The sequence below is a fragment of the Ambystoma mexicanum genome, chromosome 1p (genome assembly GCF_040938575.1).
Source record: "Ambystoma mexicanum isolate Mex_15411 chromosome 1p, UKY_AmexF1_1, whole genome shotgun sequence".
Taxonomy (NCBI): Eukaryota; Metazoa; Chordata; class Amphibia; order Caudata; family Ambystomatidae; genus Ambystoma; species Ambystoma mexicanum.
Window position 1 is genome coordinate 275,887,250 of NC_090921.1, and position 18,609 is coordinate 275,905,858.

At 44.2% G+C, this 18,609-nt stretch overlaps 1 protein-coding gene across 1 annotated transcript in view; it reads right to left on the reverse strand.

Annotated features, from left to right (window-relative positions):
- PLK5 (polo like kinase 5 (inactive)) overlaps positions 1–18,609 on the reverse strand; it is a 404,540-nt gene that overhangs the window by 302,953 nt on the left and 82,978 nt on the right. Inside the window, exon 3 of the mRNA XM_069646658.1 lies at positions 12,835–12,951. Within this exon, the coding sequence (XP_069502759.1) occupies positions 12,835–12,951 (117 nt within the window). The remainder of the gene's footprint in view (positions 1–12,834; positions 12,952–18,609) is intronic.

The following is an 18,609-nucleotide window of genomic DNA, read 5'->3' on the forward strand; positions in this document are numbered from 1 at the left end:
CATTTTGGGTGAAATCTTTTGTAGTTCTTTCACCTCCTCCTCTGATTCTTGGTTATAATGGAATTATATCGGAATTATACTTGGAATAATTTGCCCGCTTCCCTGCGAGATGAGAGCAACCATTTGCTCTTTAGAAAGACACTCAATACCCAAGTGTTCAAAACCAAACCCCTTATCAGTCTTCCTGTTGTCGGTTGTTAACCCTCGGTTATAGAACTCATTGTCCCACTTGTCAAGTGCTTGATAGCACCATGATATCTATTAATGCCCTGCTGACAAGCCTCGGCACTTGAAGACCAATATGGCAGCTGTTGGCCTAGCATTACAGAATATTTGCTTACATGGTTACTGCATTCCTTCATATTTATTTTATTTATAACGCGCCGAACAGCGCGCAGGTATCAGGGCGCACATGGACACAAAGACAACATAAAGAAGACAGGACAAGTAGGTAGTGAAAGATTCAGTTAGTTGGTCAATTATCTAAAAAGTGTTCTCTTTAAGTTTTTCCTGAAACTTATGAGATTTTCTATCTGTCTCAGGTTCCCCGGAAGAGAGTTCCACAACTGGGCGGCACGGACTGGTAAAGATCTGCCCATGCCTCTTGTACGTTTGAAAACGGGGCAGGAGTCCAGGGCCATGTCAGCTGGGCGCATACATCTACCTGGGGAATAGCGGTAATCGCTGTTTTCAGGTAAGAAGGGGCATTGCCATAAAAACAGCGATGGACGATGGTGCACGTTTGGAAATTGATGCAGTCCACTATGGACAGTCTGTGCAGATCTTTCCGGTGTTTAGAATTGGGTTCCTTCCAAGGGACCATTTTAATGATTTGCACCGCGTCGTTTTGAATCCGCTGACATCTTTTTTGGCTGGAAATGGGAGCCCCAGAAGTAGGGCATTGCAATAGTCCAGCCCTGGTAAGATGATGGCACAGGTGATAGTGCCGCATTCTCCTCTGTGAGGAAAGGTTGGATATTCCTGAGAAGACGAAGATAGTAATTACAGTTTCTACTAACCATTTTTGTGTGTTCCTCTGAGTTTAAGGAGGCTTTCAGGGTAACTCCCAGGGTTTTTACCTTTGTCTGATTAGGTATCCTGGTTTTGTTTATGGAGAAGGCATCGTAACTGGTGCTAAGCTTATTCCTGGCTTATGGGGAGCCAATAATGAGAAGTTCTGTTTTTCCTCCATTAATGCACATCCAATTCTCAGACATCCATAACTCAACAACCCGATTGAGAATCGAGAGTCTTTGGGGATAGACCCCGCTGAGTTCCATCACTAGCTGGGTATCATCCACGTTGTTGGTAAAGTAGGTGCCCATGCTCTCCAATGGGGCCCAGAGAGGCTGGATGTACATGTTAAACAACACAGGCGATAGCACCCCACATGGAATAGTTGTAGGTGGAGAGAGGACGTCACCCCAGTGTATTCTGGAGACACTGTGGGTCAGGAAGGATTCAAACCATTCGATAGCTCCACTGGAGAAATTTATATGGATTCGAGAGTGTGTAAAGGCGTTGTTGGTCAATTAGGTTCAAAGCTGCCGAGGGGTTCAAAAGGACCAGTAGGTCTGCTTTGCCCTTAATCCCCAGCATGTAGGGCTGTAGGTCTATTAAGGCTGTTTCGGTACTGTGGGCCGGCAAAAAACCTGACTGCCCCCATGCAAAATATTATTGGTTCGACATGGGTTTGTAACTTGATGTTGCGACTTTGTCCAAGTGGCAGTTTGCTATGGGCCAGAGATTTGCAGGGTTTCTAGGGTCATGGCCAACCTTTCTGGGAAGGGGAGCATCTGTGACTACTTTGATAGAAATGGGGGTGCAGTTGTCCCAAGAAGATGAGTTGACGAACCGTGTCAAGAAAGGAGCAAAAAGGACGCTGTCCTCTAAGATGTTTTTGGGTGGTAGAGGGTTTTCTACACAGGAAGTGGGTTTCATGCTGGAGAATAATCTCTCCATCTCTGGTAAACTGATGGAGTTTAGAGCAAATCTAGGGGAGCTTGAGAAATCCGTAGGAGTCATCCTACAATTACTGGGAAGATTTGAGATGTTTTGTGCAGACAGAACTTGTTGTCATAGAGACAAAAGAAGCACTATCAAAATATAAAAAGGATTAAGATGCAATATTTACCTCTTAACTTATGCAGTAGGAGCAATAGTCAAAAAAGGAGCAAAAGAAAATGTTGTATTACAAGACTGAGGCAATGGAATATATTCTGTGTAGCTCATACAGACATACACAAAGAGATAATGCTGACATTTTAGAACACATCTCCCCTTTTCCAGAAATGACAGTCTCTCATAATGAGGAGTTTGGTTAAGCTATAAGGGGCTGATGGCATTTCGTATCCATTTTGTAATTTTGGGTGGTGGGTTGCTTGGCAGTCAAACGTCAAATACACAGGGCAGATCTAGCTCTTGTCTATTCATCAGCTGTGAAGCCCTGAACGCGGTCCAATGCATTCTGTCTGTTCAAAGAAAGGACATTCAGGAACCCAGAGACTGAACACACCATTCCAAGAGACAATTCCTTAAATGTATAGGCGACACACTAGGGTTTCCTAACTGCCCAAAGCATGTTGACACAACAGGAAAAGTAGAGAAATAATGAAGGGACATGTACAGATTAAAACAGACAAAACATTGATAATGACTGTTAGGGAGAATTCTCTGTTTAGGCTGAATTTCCTAACCTAGTGAGTCCCCCAGCAGCTTTGCTGGATTTCGGGAGTTTGTTTTTTTTCCATCCTGCCAAGAGTGAGACTCTTTTTCTCCCACTCTTGGACATGTATGTGTGTAATTCCTTGAAATGTCAATGTGGTCTATGGGCTATGTGGTCTTTTACTCCATAGGGTCTCATATGTTTTTCTATGTGTGTTACACCGCACCCTACGTGCCGTAACACTGGGGCGTCCTAGCGGACCCCCACCATAGACTCCATACCCGGGGACTGACTACTGTCTCCCCGGGCATGTAAAGTCACCATTGGCTTTACTAGACCTAAATTTACTAACAGGACTAGTACAGACCATCTTATTGTGGACATAATAGTAGGGGTAATTCGATTACTCCTGGACCTGTTACTCGAGGGAGCACTGTCCCGTCCCCCTTCCTCGAGTTTTGGCTGGTGGCAGTGGAAACTACTTGTTATGTTCGACCCCGAACATAACCCTATGGGATTCGTCCCATTGTTGGAGATTGATACTTTTTCTCGTTAATCTCTAACGTACCACCGGTCTACTTATCTTAAATAAGTTTATTGGATGGTATTTTCTGCCAGAACACGGTTTGTAAAATGGCGTCTGTGTTCGTCTCTGTGACTCCTAAACCAAAGGTTGAGCCCTTTGTTACACTTTTGGCGGGCTCTGTACAGAGACCCTCCAAAGTGGTGCCATTCTGTCTGGGTTACCACAGGGGTGTGGGAGGGGGTTTAGGCACCCTGGACCGAGTTGCCTTGCCAACTCCGGTCGCACTCTGGAGTGATTGGCCCAAGTGGTGAGCCTTCCCGCTCACCACTTACCCTGTGTTGATTGACAGCTAGGCTGAATGAATGGGGGTTTTCTGCATAAAAGCAGGGCTTTTGGGAGGGACTGGATCTTGAAAAGTCGCCACAGGACCTAAAAATCTGACGAGGGTAACGCTGAGCCGACCTGCAACGACGGTGGAGCCCTGCTGAGCCGACTCACCACTTCCCGACGACAGAGGAGATCTCCCTGCCGGAGAGTCTCTTCCCCTGACTGGTGGGAACAACCAGTCCCCTTTGCTTTTTATTCGCCTCAGGACGCAGTGGTCGAATTGCCCGTGCAGCGCACCTCGGCAACCGGATAGCCACTACCCCTGTACCGCGACCAAAAGGTGGTGCCTTGTGACGGAGCACTCCGCGGCTGGTCTCTTCCCTGGTGGTGCACCGGACTTCACTTTTCTTCGACGACGAGAACCTCTCTACTCTTGGCAAAGACCCGACGTGCATCCACCACCAGGAACAACTGCCCCCGCCGGAGCTGCCCTCCACAACAAGGTACCATGTCCGCCTGGCTTCCCTTTCGATCGGTTCGAGTGAGGTGTCTTAATCCTCTCCGTTCCGTTGGGTCGCCTCCAAGCTTTTCTCCTTTATTGTTCTGAACTGGTTCAATCTGCCGATAACAATTTGCTACAAAGACTTGAATGCATCTCCACTAGAGACTTTTTGGGACATTGCGCCTTGCCTCTCTCCGAGTGGGCCTGGCCTCTGAACTTTATGATCTATTGTGATTCTTGCCTTTCCGCCTTGCATTTTATCCGCGAAGGATTGAACTGTGGTGATTTCATAACCTGCATATCTTTTTCTCTACCGTCCTAAATAATATTAGAGTGTCATCTAGGTTGAGGTATACACCTCTGTCTGAAAATAAGTGGTACCGGTAGAACCTAGAGTTGTCGAAATATTGCTAGGGGGATTGATCGTTTTCTGCTTCGTAGAGTAATTGTGTTTGATTTGTTTGCCGTGATAGTGCTATAGTGTTTTTCATAGATGTTCTGTTATAAATAAATACCTTAATATCTTTACACTAAGCCTCGTTGCGTTTGCTTGTCTTGCTGTGAAGAATTGCCCTATTTTGAATACTCCACATACTGCTCAACTTTTCTTGAGAGAAGTCTGACTGCTCAGCCACAGCTACCAAGTGAATCTGTGTGGTACAGACTGCTACCAAGTGGGTTCACCGCCAAACGCCTGTAGTCCTAAATCTTTTGCAGTGGTCCCAGAGGGAACTGCACAGGTTTCCGCCTAACAATGACCGCTAACGAACACGGATGAACACACTCGCCTAAATTGTCCAAGGAGGCCCAGCGCGTTACATGAGGTATAACCGTGATAGACAAGGGTCTCTGAGGGATACAACAGAAAAATTAAGTTACATCCACAAATGCAAAATCAATCCACAAACTCTTAAAGATATTTTGATAAAATGAGGTAAGCCAGAAATAATGTATTGAAATACGCTACGACCCAAAAAGTTGTGACATAAGATCCGGACATCTATAACCAGGATCCAAGGGCAAAGCATAGTGGATCTGTCGAAGCACGTAATTTGCTGAGGCTTTTCCCCCACCCCACTGATATAGGAAGTAGTCAAGAAATTACTGAACATGTCTTTGATGATGATACGCCTTGCTCGAGCATGGGCCTGACAGATATAGTAATCACAGTTGTTACATTTGTACACAGCTCTACAGAAACAACAGAGGAAGAATTACTGGCATGTAAGAACGGGCCAGTAAAACATGCCTTCCCACCATCCTGTCACGCAGCAGCAATATGGCTCCTAAAACCAAAATATATGGAGATCTTTGATTTCCGCAACACTGTATGGAAGTACGTAAACAGCCAGAAAGTTAGACACAAGAGTGCAATTCTGCTAGATAGAAAATGTTTGCAACTGATGGCCACCCGTTCAGCATACTGCCAAAGACAGACGTCTTATCTGCTGTATACAACAGATAGGGGATTAACATATGTTTTCTTAAGGGAACATCTAGCAGCACTAACCACAAGCACAAGCTTAGAACCTGGGTGTTCCCAGTGGAAGACATCGATTGTGGTTGTGTTTACCAATGGATTATGAAGATGAATGCTGTTTACCAAAACCAGCACCCTTTTGGGATCGACATGCACCCGTACCCATACCTATGAGCCCTCTACTTGAACAAATGCATACAAATAACAACCCAGGCTTTAACTTTAAAGCTGGCCTTTCTTACTACCATCATTTCATTCCGAAGGCATTTAAGTGCCAGTTTCTACTAAGCAATAACATTTTAGTGACCCACAAAGTTAGGGAGGCAATGTGGACTCATCACAGATTTACACCCAAGACAGCTACATTATTTCATGTTAATCAATAGAGCTACCAGGCTTCTTCAGAGGAGTTCAATCTACTGCTGAGGGAAGCTTAAATATCTTAGATGGAAGTATAAGAACAGTGGTGTGCTATCTTGAAGTAACTACATTACTTAGAATGCCAACTCAATGTTTAGTTTCTTTCAGTAAAAAAACAAGGAAATATCTAAAGCTAGATGGATTGTAAAACATATAGAAAGGTGTTATACACTAGCTCAAATATATTTTCTAGAAATGCCTAGATAACACTTTTCTCCAGAGCTATTGGCGAAACATAGTTCATTATGCTAGCAAGTCCAATATATGTAGTGCAGCAATGTGATGTTCACAACATATTTGATATTTGTGGAGAGACAGTAAACATCATAGGGGTTCTTACTAAAGATACACATTTCAACCCTTTTTTAACAGTTTAGAAGAAAACAATTACACTTCTGGACCCAACCACTTGATGGCAGAATTTGTCAAATATATGGTTCTATAGAAGCTGCATAGCTGCTGTTACAGGTATTTATTTATTTATGTATTTGTAACACGCAGGGTAGCCGCAGGCATCTGTGCGTACATCTACATGAGTAGACAGGCATATAGAAAAACAGGACTCAAAGAGTAATTCATTCCTAAACTAACAGACGTCACCCTAGTCGGAAAATGAAAATAGCTATTTGAAAAGTATAGTTTTCAGGGTTGATCGAAAGGTTTTCACCTTTTTAGCCAAACGTAAAGCAGTGGACAGGGAGTTCCATACCTGTGCATCCACTGTAGGGAAAGCCCTTCCTAAACCCTTGTCTCTTTTGGATTTGTGGGGGTTTATGAGTCAGGGATTGGTGGAACATAAATTGTGTCCGGGTTTATATAATGAAATGCAGGTCTTCAGGTAGGCAGGTGCCTTGCCATAGAGGCATTTACGCACTAAGGATGCTGTCTTGTAATGAATTAGATCTGCAATGGGGAGCCAATGTAGAGATTTCCTACCAGAATATATGTGCTCACATTTGGGAATGCCCTTAATAATGCAAACGGCATTTTTTGCTGGCCCCCAACAGTAATGCATTGCAGTAATCCAGACGCGCGAGAATGATGGCTCGAGCAACTGAGGAACAGTTTGCCTCTGAAATGTAGCGCTTGATATTCTTAAGAAGTCTTAGGTAGTCATCACAATTCCTTGAGATATAACTGGTCTGAGTCCCAGCACCAAGGTAAGAGTCAAGAAAAACACCCAGCATCTTAATTTTTCTAACGACTGGGGTGGAACAATCCTTAATGCTGAAACAGGAGTATTCCTTCCCCAGTTTGGCAATGGCCACGGGGCTTCTGAATAGCAGTAATTTAGTAGGCAACTTATTTACTCCTAGACTAAGCAGGTAATAGCAGAAGCAGGCTGCCCATTGTACAGGGCTAGGGTGTCCGGTGCGCCTGCATACATGCCAGCACCCTACTGCCCAAGTCACAGATCTCCATCCTCAGACCACCTCCTTTCCACCTTGCACTCCTGCACTTTTGCTTGCTGACCCGACATAACCCCTGCTAGCCATTGCTCACATCCCACCTGGATATTTGTGAGGGGCTAGGTTTCATCAACAAACGTTGCCCTCATTGGAATTTTTGAGATTGTTTCGACATTTCTGCTTCTCATACCAACATAGAGGGTGTTCCATAATCGTTTAATGAAAAGAAGGAAACTACATTTCAAGTATGTTTATTTTTGTCAAAAATATTTTTTTTAAAAAAGCAAAGCACTGAAGACGACCTGGGTCAAGGGGTCGAAACACGTGTCAGCAGAATACCAGAACAACAAGAATTGTTTTTCTTTAAAAACTGATTAAGAGTTGTGTCAGTCTTTTTGGCTCAATACAGGCAACATACCACAAAAATAAGTCATTTTTGCTTTGAAAACTGATTAAGATTTTTTCTTTGTAATACAAGGGCGCAGCGTACATGGTTGATGTATCATCTCCCATTCTTTCTGTTTAATTGATGATCCAGAGTTAGGATCATATTCCAATGAACGGTGCTTGCAGATCACCCTCCCCATATACACATCTTTTTTAGAGCTTTGATATAAAGGTTTTCTTTTATGGTAAGAAGATACACAGCTCGATGAGTGTTTAACCTGTTTTATCTACATACAGAGTCAGGTAGACAGTTAAACCTCATGGGTACACTCATTAAATCAATACCTTCGTTTATAATATGTCCAATATGGCCAGTGCTCTAAGTCAAGTGGGGCATATATATTCCTTAGTATGTGTCTTTAAATATTCTAGAAAACACTTCCATTCTTTGAAGAAATAATCAACATGGTTTTGTATGGTACAGGTAATCTTTTCGCATGTCAGGAGAGTCCATATCCTACTCCACCAATTCTCTCATATGGGTAGATTTGATGAGCCCCATTTGACAAATTTCAAGGGTGCAAGGCACATTAGAGCTTGTCATGTAGTTCAGTAGGAGTGTTATTCCTGCCTAATACAAGTGTAATTTTGGGCTGTGACACCATATATGTAGGTTGCGCCAGCACAGTCGCAAAGCATATCTGGACATATGCCTCACTCTGTTTCGGGCGACATACCGCCTAGAGATCTTTGTGAAGCTTTTTTCCGCAAGCTGGGCACTGGTGGAGGATCTACAGGAGTCTCTCTACATTGAGCCCCATTTATCAACCAGATTTTATTATGCATGGATATGACCATAATTTTTCTATTGATGATGCTGCACATTAGCAACTGTTATTTATCTCTTTTTATTGCGATCGTTTTCAGAGCATATGAAATTATTTATATACATTTTTATGTCATATGATTCTTTTGTCGCTTTGACTGTCCTGCGCACCACTCCAATGGAACTAAGTAAGCACATTATAAAATTGGAAAAATAAATAAAAAATGAAAAAAATAATGTGTTTGTCTATCTATCCCACAAAGGGTAAAATGTCCAGATGCCACACATGTGGTGAGCCCCTGCTCTCTGGCTCAACCCAGGCTCTCCTGCGTCACAGGGTCCTGGGAGATGCCTCCTGTAAGGAAGGCATGGTAACAAATAGTAAGACAGACACACGTGTTCACAGTTCAAGGGTGTTTATTGAACTTCAATTGGGTTTGAAAAACGCCTATCTGATCCTAAATCTAAGGATGGAAGCAAGCTACGACCATCAAATAATAATAACGCAGTGCTAGTCGAGTCTGTCAAAATAAAATGGCCTGTACTAATAAACCTATTGACAATGCTTACTTCTAAATACTAATAGTGTGGGAAATAATGTTGAGCAAAAGAAAAGTGTTCAAGAAATAATATGTCAGGATATTCAAGCCGTTGGCTTCTCTTCTTCCTGTTTTCAGCATGGGACAAGGCGGCACACTCGAATTTAGCACACTCTCTGGCTTCTCTAACACGATGATGCAGTTCAAGACTTCAACATCAGGGCCTTCTGTGCCAAAGTCTCTTTGCCATTCAAAGTCTCTTATTTCAGAGGGCCTGATGCACAACATTAAAGTTCCTTTCCTCTCAGGATTTTCACTTCTAGAACTTCTCTGGTGATTTACTGGTCAACCCAGGTCGCTCAGACCCACTTTAACACAAAACCTTCAATTGGTCTCCCTCTGCCGGGCTCAGACAAAATTCATGTACTTTTCCAAACTTTCTCTACTTCATCAAAATCGAAGACTCTCGATTGTGCGCATGATTTTGCTTGACCCGTCGCAGGACCACTTTGATTCACATTTATTCATTCTCTTTCAATTGGTCTCCCTCCAACGGGCTCAGACCAAATTTATCTAATTTTGTCACTTCTCTGCTGGATACCTTACAGAGACCTTCGACTGAGCACTGACACAGTGCCGGACCACTCTCTCAAAGGTATTGCAGTTTGATTTAAAGATCCATTACTCATCAGCAGTTCAACTTCACCTCCATCTCTTATCACACAGGTTTTAACAATATTCCTTCCAGTGCTCTCCATACAATGTTGCTGCTTGCAACGTTGGCTTCAGCACAGACCAGTCTAGTATCTGTCTCCCCAACTCACCGGCTGTGTTGATTTCAATGAAGCGGATTTGTTCTTGGAGCCAAGGACGGTACAGCGGCAGCTGGTGATTCTCCCTGCCATGATTATTGATGCAGGATGGCCCCGGGTAATTCTGACACACAATGCAGGATTCTTCAGCCTGGTTTCCCGGTCTTAAGCTTTCTATATTCGACGTCTCTGGAAAGTAATGGTTCATTGTCGAAAAGGTCAAGGGAATTTCCCTTCTTGCAATCCCCTTCAGTTTTGCCGTCTTTCCTCTCTTGTTCAGCAGCTGTCTCAGAACTGCTGTTTCCTTGTGTGCTTTGCCTCACTCAGAGTGTGCTCTCGTTCTGCGTCTTTTTTCTGTGTTAGGAAGTGTAATGGAAGTCAGGTGTGTGTGATGGTCAGCAATTGCCTGAGTTCACCTGACCACTGTATTGGGACATGTCAGGTATACTCCTGGGGTGTTAGTCTCTCATAGCGGGCTGTCCGTGAGAAAGTGTTCATGTTGGGGGGGGGGCGTAGAGTTCCTAAATATCCTACCTGATAGGATTGGGTAAAGGTGTTACAAGGAAGGGGACACAGCATCTCACCATCCGGTATCCCACTCCCACTCCCCGAAGACCCCTCACCCACGTTATCCTACCACACTGATCCACCCCCAGGAACTGGATCCAAAAGCGATGGCTGTGTCCTGGCCTCCTGGATGACAGATCCCCAGGTACTAGTGAGTGAGACACTTTCTGGTTTCTTACACTCCCCACACTCTCCAAGGTCAGGCAAGGGGTCATTGACATACAACTTACATTTTTGCCCTCTCTAATAACAACCCCACACAATTATATCACCTCCTAGCTGATCTTTGGTATAGCATCCCATGGTTGTTCTTCTGCATAATATTACATCCAGTATTACATCCCAGACTCTCCTGCGGAACCACATAACTCTTCTACAGCATCACACAAAAGCCTTCTGTTATTACACCCCCATGCCAACTTCCTGTTTTAACACCCCAACAGTGCTCTCTGCTATAACATTCCAAGATAACTCTGTTATATTGCCAGGAATTCACCCTCAACCTCTACATGACAGCCCAACTCTATTATAAAGCCCTACTAACGATCTGATGGCCCCATCACAAATTACCCAGTACACCTATGTTATTGCTTCCACAAATTCTTATAACAACTCATGTAGCTTTGATATATCAACTAACTAGTGAAAAGTACCCATACTTTGCATGGGTTCTGTAGATAGACATGATAAGACTCTCTAATTTTTGAAAATCAATGATCCTGTAGGTCACTGTTCCGAATCGCTTAGAGCTTGATGCGCTTTGCATTCTGAAGTAAACTGCACTGAGAAAGGGTGTGTGTGGCTGACTTACATCCCCTGAACCAGACGTGGGGGGGGGCGGGAGTTGGCAAGCTGCAGCATACTGGGACCTACTTTGCGCTTTTTCCACTTACAGTTGTGCGCTCTCCCTAACTTTTGCCTCCCCCTGGCGCGGTGCTGTGTGTTTTGGTGCATTGCGGTGCAAATATCTCAGAAATGGTTCGCCATAGGACCTTGAAACATGGTTTTCAAGATTCCATAGGGAGCCTTGAGTTTTGTTTCTCATGTCAAGACATTTAAAATGAGCTCTGTCCGGTCCTTTTATGAGCACATTGATGTTTCCGCTGGTTCTAGGCAACCGTGTCATGTGTTGAGATGATGAAATCCGGGGAAAGGGGTGGGGTGTGCAAATGTCATGCAGCCAGTAGACAGACATGGTACCACTGTCATTAATTGTTGAAAATGAATGATCCTGTAGGTCCCTCTTCTGAGTCGCTTATCCTTTGATGTGCTTTGCACTCTGTTCTGAGAATGGGTGCGTGTGGCTGGCTTACATTCTCTAGCTCAGATGTGGAGGGTAGGCGAGAGTTGGCATGCTGCAGCATATTGGGACCTTCTGTGCACTCTCCCCACCTGGCGCCTCACCCTGGCGTGGTGCAGGGCGGTGTTGCAGTGCGAATATCTCAGAAACCGTGCATTGTAGGTGTTTCAAACGTGATCCCTTAGGGGACCTCAGAGTTTAGCTCCTGGCGTTGAGATGCTTAAAATGAGCTTTGTCTGGTCTTTCTACGACCACATTGAAGTTTTGCCGATTTTGCACGTTGCAGCGCAAATATCTCAGAAATGGTACATCCTATGGCCTTTAAATGTGTTTTTCAAGATCCCATATGGACCTTGAGTTTTATTCCTCGTATCAAGATGCTTAAAATCATGCCCACCTTGATGTTTTGCTGCTTCCAGGCAACCGTCTCATGTGTGCAGGGGCTGAAATCCCAGGGAATGGGGTGGGGTGTCCACATGTAATGCAGCTAGTGACATCCGGAGGGTCCTCACAGGTAACTATGCAAAGATTTGTGGAGATTGGTTGAACGGTGTGGAATTGTATAAGAAACAAACAAACTAACCAACTACCAAACTAACAGATTTTCCGATTATATATATATATATATATATATATATATATATATATATATATATATATATGATTCCTCCTCTGTTATATCACTCCAGTGACACCTCTCGGGCTAAACATTTAATTGATATTTGATGTTAAAAAATCCTGTCAGCCATCTGTTATCAAACCCTATGGCAAGTTACATCACCCCAGAGAAACACTCTGTTATAGCAACACATCCCAGCAATTGCTTACAGCATATATGACTGATGGGAGCTCACTTGTATATCATACAAATTTAGTTATCTCACCCCTAGAATAGTTCTGTTAGCTCATCCATTAACACCCATTGCCAGTTCTGTTGTAGCACCTCATGCAAGTTTTACAGAAACACCCCATTCCGGTTCTGTTAGAACGCCCCAAAGCAGTTCTGTTAGAGCAGTCAATGATAAATGTGTCATGAACCCCTACTCACTGGTCTACCACTGGTCTACTTCTCACCTTGTGGCTGCAATATTCAAGGATCATGTAGACATTTTCTTCGTCCTGGAAATGACCGTGGAAATCCACAATGTTTTTGTGCATCAGGCGGCTGTGAACCTCGATTTCCTTTTCAACCTAGAAACAATTATATGAATTGTGAAATTGTGTCAGTATTAAGCAGAGAATTACAGAGATTCCCCCAAATGTTTGCTCCTCCCCTCAACCCCTCCGGGCAGTGCTGGAAATGGAAAACATTTACTTTGGGATCCCTCAACCTCCTCGTATGGGGACGGGGTTGTTTGGGTGGGGCTGACAGGGGAAAACCTGCCCAGGTCAAGTGCCAGATCTCTTCAAGGAACCCAATACTGGTGATTTGCATAAAAGCTAAGAGCATTTTAGGAACATAACAGTGACCACAGAATTTTAAATTTTAAATTTGTCTGTGACAGCAATTGATTTTCCACAATATTCACCCTACTAGAAAAATGCGTGTAAGTCACAAGAAGTATACACTCAATTGAACAGCATGCTAATGAATGTGAGGCTTGGGCTATTTCTCACATAGATCATAAACTAATCATATGCGGCCCAATTCTGAGGTGCATGCAAAATTAGGAACGTTTTCTTCCATGAAGGAAGAACATTTTCCTTAAACTCATCATACTCTGTCAAAGTGAAAATGTAGCAGCCTTGTATCAAAGCCTCTCTGAATGTGCTTGATTTACGGCCTGACAACGGCCTTGGTAACCATCAGGAATGCAAGGTATGGACTGCTGAGGGCATTCTCTTGGCAGAGTCCTGCTTTTGCATGTCAAAAAACAGGAGTTAAAATACGACTCCTGTTAGGTGCTGGTCACCTTCACTGCACATGGTTTTCCTGTCTAAAAATAGCATTTCCCATACTGCAGCAGCACTTTTTAAATTACTGAAAGCTTAAGGACATTTTTGCAAAATTAGAAAAGTGGCAGTCTTTAAAGAAACGCTCGTAGTGCCACTGGTGCACATTTCTCTCCTACGACGAGAGTTTAGCAGCTTTTGCTGCAGGAAAGTACCACATCTCACTTCCAATCCTTCCACACACCTCAAAATGGCGGTGCTGGAAACTGGCGCGAAGAATGGTTCCACATTACTTTTATCACAAGCTCAGAATCCTGAACCCTGCTTGTGGGTGATGGAAGGAGCCCTGGTTCGGGAGCAGATATAGGAGACTGCTGGGTTAGCTAGCACCAGGAACCTCCACTGAACAACGTTCTGGCAAGACAAGCTTTGCTGGAGCGCAGCTCTGTCTTGTTCTGGCACATGACCATCCCAGAGCCCTTGGGACAGGGCAGATTTTACTTTGGCTCTGGCTACCCTAAAGCCCAACTCCTCCCCCAGCCGGCCTCCAAGCCCTGTACTCGTTTACACCCAATGTCGATACTGAATGAAGTAGCAGCCCTTCCATGCATCCCTCCTCTTTCCTCCATGTCCGCATGGTTGGTCTTCCATGTAGTTCAAGCATTCTTTCAGCAGAAGTGGGGAATGGGGTTGGTGTGACCTTCATGCACATTTTACAACTTCTACTGCACCAGGGGAACAGTTATTCGTATATGTTTGCAGCAACCCCACTTGCTGACACTTTACGCAAGATGAACGGACGTCACAACCACTACCAATATTTTTATTTCATTTTATCAGGGTTTTGTAAAGTTCAGAAAAATCCAAGAAGTTGTTCCAAATCTCTTCGGAGGTGGGGGCGGATGCAGGGTTGGCCAAAAACACAAGGGAAAGTTAAACCATAATTGTATATTACAAATAACCCCACGTCCTATTTAGCCAGAAACCTCATATACATCATGGTGTGAGGCAGTGCTTAGCCAGATGTATTTTCCAGGTCCGTCAAGAGCTATCAGTCCCTAGCTGAGTCTGACAGTACACAGTGCAGGCCACTACTCATGCCCATCCTATGGATGAGATGCTCTACTCTCCAGCTAGCAATGTCTTCCTGAAGTATACCACTCTATGAATTATAGATGGAAAGCTTGCCCATTTCTTTGAATCTGATGTCATGAAACCTGGTGGTCCTGGCTCCTTCCCCATGGTTACATATGTCTCAAGGATTAATAAAATCTGTCATCCACAAGGAGGGTAGACATTTATTTTTAACAAAAACGTTCTCAATGTGATGAGCTCACAGAGACAATGTTCCCCCTGTCCCTGCATTTTAGAAAGTGCATTCCAAAGTGTATTGGCACCCTGTGCAAAGGTCGTTCCCCTGTGCAGCAGTCCTCTCATGTTTGGGAGGAGAGGGCAAGAAGATTTTAGTTTGAAAACCTGTTATGAAATCTCCTCTGAACAAGAGCACAACCATCAATCCCAGATGTGTGTCGGTGCCTTATTGGGCCTTATCAGCATGGTGCAGCTGCAACACAGGGACTTATTCTACAAAAAATAAGCTGCCGATTTTATGAGCAGTTTAAATTGGATGAAAGTATTGCATGCCCGATTTTCACTGAGTGGTATTACTGAATGACTCTCTTTGTCTTTCAGGCTATATTTTACATCTCAAAGGCTTTCAATAAAAAAACAATTAAAAATACATTTAAACTACTCAGTTTGGTTCAGATAGTGGCAAGCAGAGGTAGAAGAAATTGATTTTATGACATGGAAAGTTACTAGAATGAAATGTTCCAGTGTATTTATCTGCTCATATTTGGCCCAGATGTCTTACCATTCAATAACCAGGTGCCAACACTCCCAACTTTCTTGATCGTTGCATGCCATGACCCAAGACCTCCGTGGAAGACAGCACCCCAAAGTGCCCTATTTTTCCAATGCTATACCGGATTAAGATTGTTAAACCGGGTACGTCAGCCCAGAAGAGTCTGTGTGAAAATAAGGTTTCAAGTGAAATGTTCAGTACCTTATCAACCAGGGTTCATCCCTAAGGTTTCAACTGCAGCTGTGGGAGGTTGGTCTAAAATGGGTGTGTGAAGAGGTCCTCTGCTTTATTCTGGGGACTTCTAGTTGAGTGAAGCAGGGGGGTGCATGTCTCCCCAAGCCAGTGAATGATTGCCTAGGGGGCAGTTTGAGGAGGATCAAATGGCTTCTGCCACTGACTCTCTTGAGCATGGGAACTGTCCTTTGTACTATTTGAGGTGTTTGACCATTTAAGATCTTTTTGGCATGAGGGCAATAGATCCATCCCTGTTCCCTGACGTCTTACGAGTAGGAAAACCCAGAAATTCAACTGTCCTGCTTGCACATAAAATACTGTGTGGGATGGGAGATAAGACACCATTGGCGCTCATCTGCTGCAGGGACCTAGCGTTACCCAAACACCTGTCTGGAGCGAGGAGATGCAGCTCTACCTCTGCTGTAGTGTCTACCCACACATACGCAGGAACCATGGTCCCGGCTACATGTATGGTAGCATCAACAGCTCACGAAACAGCCACACTGCAGCCAATTGTTTTAACTAACCCTTTTAAATCCAGATGAATAACCAGCCACACCTGAAACACCTCAGACTGAGCCCAACCTCAGTGGAGGAGATGATGTGGGATACAATAGAAAAGAGGATATGGGCGTTTGGAGCAGGAAATGAGAAGGGTTTGGTATGAGATGGCGTTTAGAGAGACCACTACAAAGAAGAGGGAAGAGCAGAGTGAGGCAAGTGTGTGGTGGAGATTGAAGCCGAGAGGGGAAGTAGAGAGCATCGGGATGAGGAAGCTGAAGAACATCAGATGGTGGAGGGTGGAGTACAGCTGGTGGGGGAACGTGAATAACACCAGAGGGTGACAGGTGGTGTGCAGCAGGCGAGGAAGACCAGAGGTTGGGAGGACGGAAGCCAGAGGTGTAGGAAGGAGAACCCCATGCGGGGGCCAGGGACACCTAGGCAATAGGCGGTTAGGACTAGTGAGAGCAGAACTAGTCAGAAGAGGAAGGTACAAGAGGACACGAACTGCCCAAGGGAGAGGTTGGGGGAAAATCCTTGATCTCAAGAGTCAGAATCCAGAGTAGAAGGAGGAACGTGCACAATGGGGGTGGGGGAGGTGTGCAGGGCCAAGGGTAGATATCAAGACCCTAGGGAAGGGAAGTGATAAGGCCCTTAAGGACTCCCACCCCTGTGGAAACTGTGATAAGGGCTGGTGTGGCTTTCTCTAAAGCTTCTACAAGGATTGGAGGTGATCCTCTCCACACCACACCTGGAAAGACCGCACAGCGAATCGTGTGGGAATGCAAGCTATCAAGAGAAAGTGTGAATGCTGAGAAGTACCCCAAAATCCTTCTAAACTGTGAAAAAAGAGAACTTTGATGTAATAAAGGCATGAAGGAGCTATCATTTTTCATTGCTGATGGTGTGAGCTGATCTAACTAATAGTCAATATTTGTACTTTATCTGGGCTTTCCATCAATTTGATCACAGAGACATCAAGAGTGTATCTACAAACTGTTTGGGGAGCCCTGCTTGACAAGAAAGGTGGGGGGGACAGAAGATCTTTGGGTGTCTATCCCCAGGTGTATTTGGTTTGCCTTTTTCTGAAGGTATAAGAAAAATAGAGCCAATGAATAAAGAAAAATACTAATGAACCCTCAAGCCTGGTGTGTTCTAGTCTGTTGGTTCATTAATCATAATATGGCAGGTTAGTATATGCAGATGACTCCCAGAGGAGCCTAGCACCACAAAACCGCTACCTTCTGTCAGGACTCTAGGGGATGCCAGGAGAGCAGCATCTGAGCATTCAACCGAACAGGGAACCTACAAAGCCTGCGCTCACCTGGGAATGTCCTTACTGTCCCCTAGCTATTCTTCCATAGCGTGTAGTAGCTTAGGGGTCATCAACTGTCTGGATATCTGTGCCCCAGCAGTTGGTGAGCGGTTTTTCTCTCTGTTTGCTGTAGTTGTCTGAACCCTGCTTTGTTTCAGTATTTTGACATGCTTACGTTGTTTCAGCTTGCTATGAAGTTGCCATCTTTACTCTATTTAAAACATCTAAATAAACACAAAACAACTTCATCCGTTATTTATTTTATTTATTTATTTATTTGCATTTTTAAAGCGCTCAGCTGCCCTCGGGCATCGTGGCGCTGTTACAAGATAGTTTACTTGGCATAGGTGAATATAACAAAGACAATGGGAACATAGTTATAGACATAGCTAAGTTCTGAGGTTAGATGGGAACAGTGAGCATAGGTACAGTTGTATAATAGCCATTATTCACATTGCAGTGGTGTTTTAAGTAGGATTCACTTAAATAAGCTGGTTTTCAGTGCCTTTCTGAAAGCCATGAGGGATGTTTCAGCTCTCAGTTTGGGAGGTAGAGAGTTCCAAGATTTTGGAGCTAGAACTTCGAAGCTCGAGCTGCCAGCTTTTGCTCTGTTGAAAATGGGGACTGAGAGTTGGTTTGCGTACAGGTCCCTTTTGGGTCTGAGTGTCTGGACTGGCTGTATACGCTCAGTGAGGTAGCTAGGGGCAGATTGGGATATGCATCTGTGGTAATGGTGAGAGTCTTGAACTGGATGCGTTCTTTGACTGGGAGCCAGTGGCTATTTTCTCTTGCTAGGGAGATGTGTTCCCTCCTAGGAATATTGAGGGCTGCTCTCAGGGCGTTATTCTGTGTGATTTGAAATCTATTTATATTTTTGGCTGAAGTGCCTAGTAGGAGGACGTTGCAATAATCCAATTTGGCACCTATGGTGGCCCTAGCGATGTTTTTTTTTTAAAACATATTTTTTATTGGATTTCTATTAGCTCAACGTCATTCCATACAACGGTTGTGCATCATTCTACACTTAACGCAAACAATAAAC